At 43.7% G+C, this 13,116-nt stretch overlaps 1 protein-coding gene across 6 annotated transcripts in view; it reads left to right on the forward strand.

The window, feature by feature from the left end:
- MAN2A2 (mannosidase alpha class 2A member 2) overlaps window positions 1–13,116 on the forward strand; it is a 658,091-nt gene that overhangs the window by 136,919 nt on the left and 508,056 nt on the right. For all 6 annotated transcript variants that reach the window (XM_085644368.1, XM_085644371.1, XM_085644369.1 and 3 more), the window contains one exon: window positions 12,320–12,447. In XM_085644368.1, coding sequence (XP_085500494.1) covers window positions 12,320–12,447 — 128 coding nt within the window. The remainder of the gene's footprint in view (window positions 1–12,319; window positions 12,448–13,116) is intronic.

Consider the following 13,116-nt stretch of genomic DNA (forward strand, 5'->3'; position numbering starts at 1 on the left):
TCCCCAATGTTGGTGCTTGGGGGAGCTGACATATGCCCCCCAACACAGCTCAAACTAAATGCAGTTGGCCCGTAATGCTGTCGGCTTTCAGTTTCACAGAATGGCATTATTGTTTTGTGCATGATGACTGCCACCTAGTTAAAAAAATATATATATAACCTCAAAGCGTGGGAGAAGCTCTGTGCGTCCGAAGGTTATTTAAAAAAAAGAAAATCCTTCTGGTGTGACCAACTGAATGATTATCTATCTCTATGTGGACGAGAAATTCACATCCTCTGCACTAGGCTACATGATCGTCTCGTCCTCCGCAGTATAGGGGCTACAATTATATTTCCTAGATCTCAAATTATACGTTTAGGTCTCAAATGTATTATTACTTCCACTTCCCACAAGATCAGAAATGGATATGTGTTACTATCTATCTTCTCAGCACGTTCATAATATTCAACATGTTTCAGCCGTTCCTGCCGTCATGCGTCAGTCTGCTTTCTTCAGGTCTACAACCCTTTCTTATGCAACCTAAACCTACTCTGCAAAGTGTGTGTAAATGTAGGTTAATGGCTAGGTTTACACCTTTCGACAGGAATAACTAGGTGGTTTACTCCCAGGAAGGTATGGTCACCTAGAAGAGCATACAAATAGGGAAAACGCATATGGGTACAGTTGTTACCAGCTTTCCTCAATCCTTACGGGGTTGTCATTGCTTCCTGCTGCTCTGTGGAGGTCATGGTTCCTCAACTGTTGTACAGTGATTGAAATAAAGTACTCATCAGTCTGTTACCCAAAATGCCTTCACCCTGAAGAACACTGCAAGCAACACCCAAACCATATGTGCCACAAACACGCAATGTATAGACATTCAAATTGTATCTTTGTGCACGTATCCTAAACTTACTTTCCTTTAGAATCTGATTTGCTGCAAAGGAAGAGGCTGGGCAGTCAGAAGTGCAGCAGTAAAGCGCTATCTTGGGGAACAAAGCAAGGCAAAACAAATTTTGACCAGTTAAAATGGGCAACTAGTTACGTTTAAACACCTGTTTTGTATAAGTTACCAGTGTCATCCGACTTTCTTATGACCAGTGCTCCACTTCCCATTTATGTTTTTTGAAGGCGCAATATCCTACTTAAACATTTCTTTATGTGAGCGCGGGCTCGTTCGTAGTCTTGTTCCGAGCATGGTTAGTGGTGTCCCAATGACGTGATGGTGTACAGGCAAAATGACTAATTAGCCATCTGTCCTAGTACACTGAAATGTGACATTCCAATGATTCTTCCCATAAATAAGGGCATGGTTAGTATTATTGCATGTTGGTAATGGTAAACATTCATGTCATTATAATGGGCTTGGAATCCACTGGCCACCCTTGGCATATTGTGGAATGGCTGGATGAATGAATTAATACATTAAATCTACATTGTTCAGTTTCAGCTGTAGTTGGAGCCAAGTGCAATATGCTAAGCACAAGCACACATAGCTACTTGCTAAATAAAATGTGACCATTATTGGCAATAGTGCCTCTTCCCATGGTATATTGGCGGCACTTCCAGGCTTAGTGATGGTTATCTCTGGCATAATAGTACCAGTCTTTGGCATAATTACGGCCTTTGCATAAGGTGTTCATCATTGACTGCAACCACCGCACTCTACACCACTTTACTAAAAAACAATGCACTCTACGCCACTGCACTCTGCTCTAATATATTGCTTAATTTGAGCCGGTGGTTTCCAGTGCTTGTCACCGGCACTTAATTGTCAACACCGGTATTTATGACAGTCTGCAGCATGGTGGCACTGTCAGTCTAATTTAGAGACAAGCACAACAGTTTATTATTCAAATAATATATATTAAAAATGACTAATATCTGCCGCCCAAGCCATTCTAATAGCTTTAGGGACCTGAAATAGTCGGAATAGTCACACTTGTAGTAGTGTGATGGTTAGTACTTCTGTTGATTCTGCCGTTGGCAGTGCTGGCAGGGTCACTAGATATAGCAATCTGTAGTGGCCTCTTGATGAGGGCCCTGGCACTTATTTTTTTGCAAATGAAGCACAGCTCTGCACCACTGCACTCTACACCACTATAATCTACAACAAGCTATGCCACTGCACTCTACACTATTGTCACTACACTATATGCTACTTTGTTCTGCTCTGCACCACTGTACTCTACGCCACTGCTCTTTACTCTGAACCACTCTACTCCACTGCACTCCACACCACTCTACTGTACACCACTACACTCTACGACAGTCTACTCTGCAATTCTGCACTTTCTGCCACTGTACTCTATGCCACTGCACTCTCCACCACTGCTCCCCACCACTTTACTCTACACCACTGCACTCTACGATACTCTGCTCTGCAATACTCCACTCTCCGCCACTGTACTCTGCCCTGCACTCTATCACTGCACCACTCTAATATACTACACACCACTGCACTCCATGCCACCCACTCTGCACCTCTCCACTCTGCGCCTCTCCACTCTGCGCCTCTCCACTCTGCGCCTCTCCACTCTGCGCCTCTCCACTCTGCGCCTCTCCACTCTGCGCCTCTCCACTCTGCGCCTCTCCACTCTGCGCCTCTCCACTCTGCGCCTCTCCACTCTGACACTCTACTCTGCAACACTGCACTCTCTGCCACTGAACTGTGCACCACCCTACTCTACGCCACTTTATGCCACTCTAATCTACTGCGCACCACTGCACTCTACGCCACTCCAGTTTAGGCCACTCCATTCTGCACCACTCCACTCTGTGCTACTACTCTTGCCACTCCACTTTACCCTGCACCATTCCACTCTACTCTGAAACAACTACTCTATGCCACTGCACTTTATGCGACTCGACTCTATGCTGTGGCACTGCCAATCTATTCTAGACCACTGCACCAATGTACTCTACAGCACTTTACTCAAATCCAGTGCACTCTTTGCCACATACTCTGCACCACTACACTTTACTCTGCAACACTCTAGTCTACGCCACTGCACTCTACGCCACTCTATACCATTGTGCTTGACACTGCACTCCACGTGTGAGAAAGTGCCATCTTTCTTGCATGGTATGCCCCCACTTTTTGCTGAATTGCTGAATGTACTTTGACTGAATGTGCCCTGGACTCCTGCCAATCAGGTGCCCAGGGCCTATGTTCCTTCCCTAAAACCTAAAATCCCAAATTAGCAAACCCTGGCCACATGTCAGCCCCTGGTAAATGGTACCCTAGGTACCCAGGGCCTTGTGACCAGGGAAGGCCTCTAAGGGCTGCAGCACTTATTGTGCCACCCTTGGAGGCCCTGTACCCTAACACAACCACACTGCCCTCGCAGGCTGAGTGTCTGGGTACAAGGCAAAACAAAGAGTCGACATGGCACACATCCCTGTGTGCCATGCCCACAACCTACACTGCCCTGGCATACATCAGCCACCCCTCTAGCTGGGTGCCCTATGCCAGTGGTGTGGGCACAGGAGCATGAGCCCTGTGCCCCTACAGTACCCAGGTCCATTCCTGGGCACTGTAAGTGCAGTGCTGCCATTTAAGAGTATATGGTGCTGAGAGCTCGTCAAACACAAACTCCACAGCACCATAATGGCAACACTGAAGACTGAGAAATTTAGTATCAATCTTCTCAGCGCATTAAATCCACACTGATGCCAGTGTGGGATTTTATGTACAAAGCACTACAGAGGGCATTTAGAGATGCCCCCTGAAACCTAACCTACAATCCACATCTGCTCTGGGAGGCTGCCTAGGCTGCCACACAGCAGACATGTTGCTGGACCCCTGGGTGGAGAGCCCCCGCTCTCCTGGGCCTGCAACAATGCATATCCTGGGTGAGGTGCTAGGTCTCCTCCCCCAGGATGGGCAGGGGGAAGCTTCATAGGCATGCCACACCTGTGAGCTTCTCCAGGCCACTTGCTGTACCCAGCAAACTGGCCTCCATCGGTTCTGACCCCCACTCTGGTGGGAAGACTGGCCGGAAACCCCAAGTAAGGACAGGGGATGTGCCAGCCTGCCAACTCCACCCCTCAGGTGGGAGAGGCGAGGTGAAGCACATCTCCGGGCGCTCGCCATCTTAAAGATGGGAGGCTCTGCCCAATCAGGACTAGGCTACTGCCCCCTCCAACAGGAGAGTGGCAGGATAGGGGGTGTAGGGTCCCTGCCCTTTACCTACCTGTTACACCCCTAAATCTAGTATTTAGAGGCACCCTGAACCTTCCTTCTCCATATTCCATATTCCGAAAAAGCAAAGAAGAGCAAGAAGAAAGGAGACCTGCCGTGCAGCTGCTAAGAAGAGGAAGACACCAACTGCTTTGGCCCCAGCCCTACCGGCCTGCCGACCCTCGAACCTGCTCCTGCTAAATCCCGGCACCTCTTGTGGCCAGCAACCTCACAAACCCCGGAGGACCTGGCTACCTTGTGACTCTGAGCATCTTGGACTCCCATTAGCAGTGGCTATGCTCAAATCAAGTTTCTAACCCGTGGCACCAGCCCGGAACCGTGAACCCTGCACACTCTGCACCCGCCAAGCCTGGCCTGTGCCGGAGTGGACAAAGACCCCGAGGACATCCCCCGGCGACTGTGACCCTCGAATCCGGCACCCAAGGACTCACCTCGACGCTCCTGACGACGCCTGCAGCCTCAGAACCAGGGACCCCCCCAACCGCGATCAACAGAGGGTAAGATTTCCCGACACCAAAAGGCACCCCTGCACCCGGCGCCCTGCGGCCCCCTGTGCCAGACTCCTGGGTACCTACCTATCCTCCAACTACCCAACTTACCTCTCGAAGTGGTGGTGGCACCTGAAGATTCTTCGTCCCCGAGCTTGCAGCCTTTGTTCATCCTGGAGCTTTCCCATTGAAATCCATTGAGTGCCCGAAGGCTCAAAAGCACCCTGCACCCAGCCACCCGAGTGGCCCTGGCAGTGTAACCTCTACTCCTACCTACTTCCCCATTTGCCCTGAGCAAGTGACCAGGAGCCCATCTCCCACAGCCGCGTGGCCTGCTAGTCAGCAGCCACCAACCAAGGCCCCCCTGCCTCTCATAGGATAACATTGAGCCTAACTCACTCTGCACCCGGCCGCCCCAGTGCCGCTGAGGGTGTTACAACTGTACCAACCCGACCCTGGGAGACCCCTGAGTCTGTGCCCAGAACTTTAACTCTGCCAGTCGAGTACTTACCCAAAAGCCGATAACCCAATTTTCTTCCATAGGGTAACATTGACTGGCTTCTTCTAAAATTTCTTGTGTGGAGTTTCTAAAACTTAAAATATTCACCTAAAATCAACCGAGTAACCAAAACGGAAATACTCACCTGCTATTAGTAGAGATCCCAGTGCTGGATCTTGGTGCCCAGCACTGACCCTGAAAAGTACTCGCAACCGTACTTACCACTAACCCAATTTTCTTCCATAGGAAATCATTGACTGTTTTTCTGTGAAATTTCTTCTAAGTGACGATTTTTGCAAACTACAAATATTCTTTAAAAATCGTACCAACTGTGAAAACGTAATTACTTACCTGTTTTAGATAGAGGTCCCAGTACTGAGCCTAGGAGCCCAGCCCTGGATTACAAAAGTAACGAGAACCTACTTCACCTGTAACTTGAATTTTCTCCCATGGGGATTCATTGACTGGTTTTCTATTACATTTCTTATGTGTCAACTTTTAAAATAGCAAAATATTGCCTAAAAATCACAACAGTAACTAAAACGAATTTACTCACTTGTTTCCAAGACCTGTCCCAGGACTGAATCTAGGATCCAGTCCTGGAATTAGAAAAGTAATCCTGAAAGTAATCTATTGCAAATAACTTAAAATTCACATTGCGCTCAATGTATTATTGTGTTTGAAATTGTGTTGCCTATTGCAACAACCTGTAACTATTACCTACAAAAGTCAATTGAATATTGCAAAAGTATTTAACTAATGCCTCTCATTCTGAGAAAGTATATTTTGATACCTATTGTTGGTTCTAAAATAAAACAACCTTATATTTTTTATATAAACCATTGGCCTTGAGTTCAGTTCTTGAGTGTGTGAGACCATTTGCTGACTGAGTGTGTACAACAAATGCTTTACACTGTCCTCTGATACTGCCTTACTGCTCGACCAAGATACCACTTTAGAGAATAAGGTTATATCTAACTTTAACCTCTGCCAAACCTCTGGGGGCTGTGGACTCTGTACACACTATACCTATTTGGGAACAGTATATACAGAGCCACTTTCTCACACCACGCCACTCTATTCTACTTTGCACCACTGTCATATATGCCACTGCTCTCTCAGCACTCTACTCTGCAACACTCTGCACCAGTGCATTCTACACCACTGCTTTCTAAGAATCTCTACTTTGCAAGACTGCACTCTCCGCCACTCTCATCTACTCAGCACCACTGCATTCCACGCCACTCTACTCTACACCTCTGCACCCTATCATGCACCACTCCACTTTACCCTACACCACTTCACTCCACTCTGAAACAATGTACTCTGCGCCACTGCACGCTATACCACTCTGTGCCACTCCACCCTGCGTCACGGCACTCTACGCCAATGCAGCATACACCACTTTACTCAAAACCAATGCACTCTAAGCCACAGCAGTCTTCAATCTATGGCAGTCTACTGTTTACGCCACATCACTCTAGGCCACTCTACTCCACTCTACAACACTCCACTCTGCCACTCTCATTAATCTCTGCTCCACTCTCACTCTACTCTGCAGCTCCCCACTCGTCTCTGTGTCAGTCTACAATACTAATTCACTCTATGATGCTCTATGCAACTCCCTCTATGCCCGTCCATGACACTTTACTCCACTCTGTTCTACGAACCACTACTCCATTCTAGTACTCCACTCTACGCCGCTCCAGTACTCCACTCTTCTGTGACACTCTACTCCACTCTAATGTGACACTCGACTCCACTCTAGTTTGACACTCAACTCTACTTTGAGCATTTCCACTTTACGACACGCTACTCCATCCACGACACTCCACTTTGTCACTCCACTCAACTTTACTCAGCTCTACTCTACACCACTCCACAACTCTCGATGCCACTCCATAACACCCCACTCTACTCCACGATACTCCTTTGACTTTCCACTCTCATTAACGCCACTAGCTTTTAGCTATGCTGAACAGCTGCCACGCTGGTGTACAACATGGATAGAACATATTGGCAAAGCCAATAGTGCTTGCATAAGTGAGACCTATTTGCTTTGCCAATACTTGTTCTTGGTCCTTGCTTGATGAATGGGCATGGGCAGAAAACTCTGGAATAAGCCGAAGTGGCTGAACTTTTTTTTTTCTTTTTTAAAGTTACGTACAGATTTATCAAATAATGACCGTTATTAGCAAAATAAAAATACCCATCTTATGGAAACTCTGAACCAACTATAACTACTCAGTGACACAGTGGTGACTGACCAACACTGTTCAATATATGTTCTTTATATATTCATATATTGTTTATTTATATTCACAAACATTTTATAATTTTTTTATGTTGCATATATCTTGCATGTTTATATATAAGATCTGTCACTCGAACACCTCTTGTTAATCCAGTGCTGTGCTCTAGGAGTCATGTGCATGGCTGCAGAAAAAAAAGACACCAGCCCTTCACAAGATTTGGAGATAAAACAAAACTCTTTCGGGCATGGCCCACATAGTCCAGGTGTTCTGACCCCTTACCAGGCAGGTTTTTCTCAAGACAAAAACCATTTACAAGATAGTGTTAAAACTTCTTGTTATAACCTTAGTGATGAACAGATAGAAAAGGCTATGCAGGGAGTAAAATTAAGAAAAACTACATATTTATATTATGATAAACCCTAACTTGTGACTCAATATTCAATGTCAGACTGTAGAACGAAACCTAATCTCTTTCATTGAAGCCTCTTGCCTGTACCACTGCGCTAAACAACATATCTGTTTGTGTTACCCTTTCAAAGTCAGTCCATTTCGCTTATAATCTCCTACGAATAATGCATTGTCACACCACAAACAAAAATATGAATCCATAAATGAAGTGGCATATCAAAATTAATAAGGATATAGTTTATTATAGACCAGTGACATTATCACATGATTATAACCCAAAGTATAGCCGACTTAGGTAAATAGCACAACAGTATAGAAAATAGTATAGAAATCAGAAAAGATGGAAAGTTTACTGATCAAGCCTTCAATGATGAACTACCACATTTTTTATTTGGTAAAATTTAAAACATCTATCAGAGGATCAAAAGTGCTTTGAACTCTCAAACCTAGTTCTAATTTGATCTTAATGGCCATAGCAAGACTATTGCTTAATTACTGGTCAGTTTGCCAGACCAGGAGGAGATGGAAACTGTGCTAAATAAGGTTAAATCAGGTTTCCCTGACCATGTTTGCCTAGTTAGTTTTTTAAGGTTGTAATAAGACAGTGGCACCAATGATAAATGAAATAATCTCCATCTTCAACATCTGATGCAGTCTTGGAGGAACAGAATAAATTAGTATTAAGGTCCTTCTTGGAGAAACAAAATCTGGATAGCAGCAATGTGTTAAGCTATCACCCTATTATCCTTTTGTCTTTGCTAGGTAAGCTTACCACGTGCGTAGTAGCTAAATAATTTACTTACTACATAGAAGAAAATAAAACCTCCTGTAATCTTTGGGGCTCACTATCAACATGCCAAAATCACACCTGACTCAATCTCAGATGCTCTCCTTCATCTGAGCCATTCTGGACACCGTTCAAATCTTGCCTTCCCCTGGGAGCCCAGCACATTTAGGCTGTGATCCCGATATTTCAGACTTGGTCCTGGAATTCTGTGAGGTCGACTCTGAGGCTGCTGGGACTGATGTCCTCCTGCATGGTCGAGTAAGATCTGGAACATAAATGCAATGGAAAAATTGTCTGCTATTTTTCATGATTGAGTGCGCAGAGTTGTTCTTTTATGGTTGCCATTCAAAACGTACATGAAAAGAGATCGGACTGTGGGGAAGAGACTGACCACTATGTCAGCAGAGTTGCACAAGTCAAGGTTATGCAAGATGTCCTACATTTGTCGACCAGTACATTGAATACAGAGGAGCATTAGTTTGGACTTAAGTCCTTCTCTAGATGGACTCTGATATCAAAATTCAGTTATCTCTGTTGGCATGCGCAAATGTAGGATATATTTCGGCTTGAATGTGCTATGGAACACAAATGTAATGTCAAGTCTTATGGTGTTTCTCCTGCAGCAGTGATTGAAAAAGTTATAAAGTGCTTAAAAAAAATAAAGGACAACTGTCAACACTTCAAGTTTGCTGAAGTTCAAGAACCCATAAGAATGTCTCCCCACAGCGAAAATAAAATGTGGGTTTGGAGGTCTGTGGCCGGTGTGCTGCTCGTGGGGTGGCTTCTAGCAGTGGGATGGGTGCAAGGCCCTGCTACAGGCCTGACCTTTTGACGTGCGCGGCGGGGGCGGCTGCACACTTACCATAATAAGATAGTACTTAATGTTAAAAAGCCATATACATTTACAGAAAAAACTGAGGGAAAAGTGGAGTTATACAAAATGAATGTAGTGAGATTTAAATTTACGTTAAAACACCTTAGAAATTCACTGAAAAAGCCAATGTTATTCATCACTGACATAAGTATAACTTGCACCTCTGTGATGCACTGTTAATGGCCTTAATTATTACATCACTGATGACATCTGAAATCTATGGTGGTGCAACTTATACTTATGTCAGTCAGTCATATGTCAACTTATATTCTTTTTATATTTTTCAAAACTATTTTTTTATTTGTGTGTGTATATGCAACTCAGTCTTCTTCACATGACGCGCTACTAATGTGAATATATATTCACTGAAAAAAACATTGGTTAAAGTAATAGTTTTTTGAATATGTCAGTGACAACATTATCGTTAAAAACACTGAAATTCATCAGTTATAATTAGCAGAGCTAACAATAACTAGCGTCTGTGGCATGCACTGCTTATGACCTCACATATTACATCACTCATAACCTGTTATATGACATTATTTATGACGTCACTGATGACACGACCCCATCCCCTGGGTCCTTTTTTTGTTTAAACGGGGAAGGGGGCCACAAGCCCCCTCCTCTTTCTAATAGGCTTTGAGGGTGGCACTCACGTAAACATGAGGCTTCCCACCGAAACATGTTTGCTGAATAAAGACGGGATGCTTGATCCTGTGAGTGCTCCGTGTTGCTTTTTTGTCTGCATATTTAAGTGAGTGCCACCCTCACGATATGGAGCGCACCTGCAAAAGGCTGGTGGAATATGTTGGAATTCATAAAGTAGAAATTGCCAGAACCGTCGCACTGTGACAGTAGAAAGTATTTATGCATTCAACATAGGTAGTGAATTAATTAAATCCAGGGATGTACAGTCATTGTTCTGATGCCCGTGGAAATGTGCATATAGACTGTTACAGTTGCAACAGGAACGAAGGGTGCATTCCTTTGATACAGTTCTGAAGGTCAATGAACATGGCTCCTAGGATCTTATGCGGCAGCCCATCCAGGGCTCAATGTTTGGGAGAACTATATTATCAAATGTGAAATGTATCACACCATCATGGCAGATATATAAGTATTGTGACAAAGATATGCAAGTCCTCCCTTGTTATCCACATTTTTTTATCCTCCAATGAGAACAGGGCATTGGACTTTTTAACCAATCCAATAAAGGGGTCAATTTTACTTTGAAATTAGCATTGAGAAAGACATCCTGCCAAAACATGTTGGCTGAATAAAGGAGAAATACCTAGTCCTGCGAGTGCTCCGTGTTGCTTTTTTTGTCACACATTTACGTGAGTGCCATCCTCACGATATGGCGAGCACCCGTCGGTGAATTTGTTGGAATATATATATATATCTTTATCTAGATATATCTATATCCATTGACCGTGCTTAATCTTTCCAAGAAAAACACACTGCGGCTCAGCTGCTTTTCAAGTGTGTTTATTTTATTCCTGCAGCAACATTACTCAGCCATTTCGGAGCTCTCGGCACTCGTGAACAAGGAGCTCCGAAACGTGTTGAGTAATGTTGCTGCAGGAATAAAAGAAACACATTTGAAAAGTAGCAGAGCCGCGGTGTGTTTTTCTTGGAAAGATTAAGCACGGTCTATGGATTTTTTGGGACTCGCTACCCCACCGTCAGCTCACCGTGGTGAAGTGGCTCGGGAGACAGCGATCAGTCAAAGTTGGATATGACGCTGAATTCTTTCCTAGAAATTTTTTATTCTGCACAACAAATCGCCATCCCGTGCCGTGTTTCGTCCACAACACTGGCCTTGTTCACATGCCTGCAGCTCCATTGGTAAACTTTAAATAGTGACACGTGATCCATGGATACTTAAGAAAAACTCCAGAAATCAGTCTTATATCTGAGCAGTTGTCATGATGATTCATAATTCACTTTGGAATTTCAAGCGTCAACCATTTAAAAAAAAAAAATTAATTTGCCATCTTGATATCTTATATTGTCCAACACAATGAAATTAATGCCAAAATAATTTTCGTAGCGTTATTTATAATGCAATTTTCACTTTGGGACACATTCACCCTATTGTCTTGCAAATCACAGTTGAGCCCGAGTGGACCTACTCCTCTGAACCACCTTTATTTTGAGAACTTACTTTCACATCATCAAAGAGCATCCTTTTTACTCTGATGCATTGCCTCCGTTCATAATGTCTCAAATGTCTATGGGCATAAACAAATAACCCTATAAGCATTTTTTAAAATCAACTGAATACCACATACTGACACCACCGTGTGCACATATGATGCATCCTAAATTGGTTCTCAAATTAATTGCTTGACTCATATATACATATCCCTACCTACCAGTACTTTCCTGCTTTGTAATGTCCCATGCATAGTGATGCCTATTGTTAATGTAGGACAACTGACCTGTGTTGTACTGCCTCCCATTGAATTGTAGTGTCTGAGGGGTAATGACTTTTGCTGTAATGATGGGGGTACATCGTTAGTTTTTTCTTTCTGCTTGGCACATTATTTCATAGCCAGGATGCATTAAGCTAAAACATTGTTTATTGCCATATGGAATGGAGGGAACAGAAGTATCAGACATTGGCAGTTTGGTTTCAAGTACATATTGTAGCAGAGTGAAGAGGTGTTTTACATCCCGAGTTGTCCGAATAGTGTTCAGTAATGATGGCGTAGCATTTCTATATCTGTTTCAACATAAATATTGCACTTCAATTTCACAGTTTTACTGTTTATCTGATTATTTCAATGGTGATATTTAATTAATTATTTCTTAATTTGAAGGTTAGTGGCGAATGGCCAGCTTGAGATGGCAACTGGTGGATGGGTGATGCCTGATGAAGCCAATACACATTATTTCGCCATCATTGATCAGATGATAGAAGGGCATCAGTGGCTAGAAAAGAATATAGGTAAGTAACCCAAAATAACATGTTGACTAGGGTGGTTCGATGTTTAGAGGGCACTTCCCCATAAACATCGCTTTTCTAGCCACCCAAGGGAGTTAATGCCCTGACATCCGTGTGCACATCAGAAACACACTTCTAACCTTCATCTTGGCTCACTTTGCATTTGCAAACACTTGGTGAAAATGGAATCAAAGGCTACCCTTGGCTTACTTGCTTTCCGCTGTTTTCATATGCTAAAATCTACTCTAAGGTCTCTTCCATGGGATTCTCATTGATGTCCATAAGATTATATCATATACATGATCCCTGACTACTATTGGAAAAAGAATACCAGTATAAAAAGAATGCCTGTATGAGGCAAAAGCTTGTTCTACCTCTCCCTTTTATTTTATCTTTGGGTGAAAACACTATTGAACTACTAACTTTTTTAAAACCCCCAAATTAGGAAACATGCAGCCACAAGCCTGCCCAAATTAAAACGTTGCACATTTAAGAATTCCAGAGCCATAGAGCCTTCCCATTATGCAGTACAGATGAGGGAGTTCGTTTTTCAGGCTTTGCAGAGAAGAATCCCTGGACACTGTTACCTTATTACATGCTTTTTTGGCTGGAAACCTGTGATTTTTTTTTTTGGGGGGGGGGGGTGGTGTTTTGGGTTCCCTCAACATCATT

This window comes from Triturus cristatus, chromosome 3_1 (genome assembly GCF_964204655.1).
Source record: "Triturus cristatus chromosome 3_1, aTriCri1.1, whole genome shotgun sequence".
Classification (NCBI taxonomy): Eukaryota; Metazoa; Chordata; class Amphibia; order Caudata; family Salamandridae; genus Triturus; species Triturus cristatus.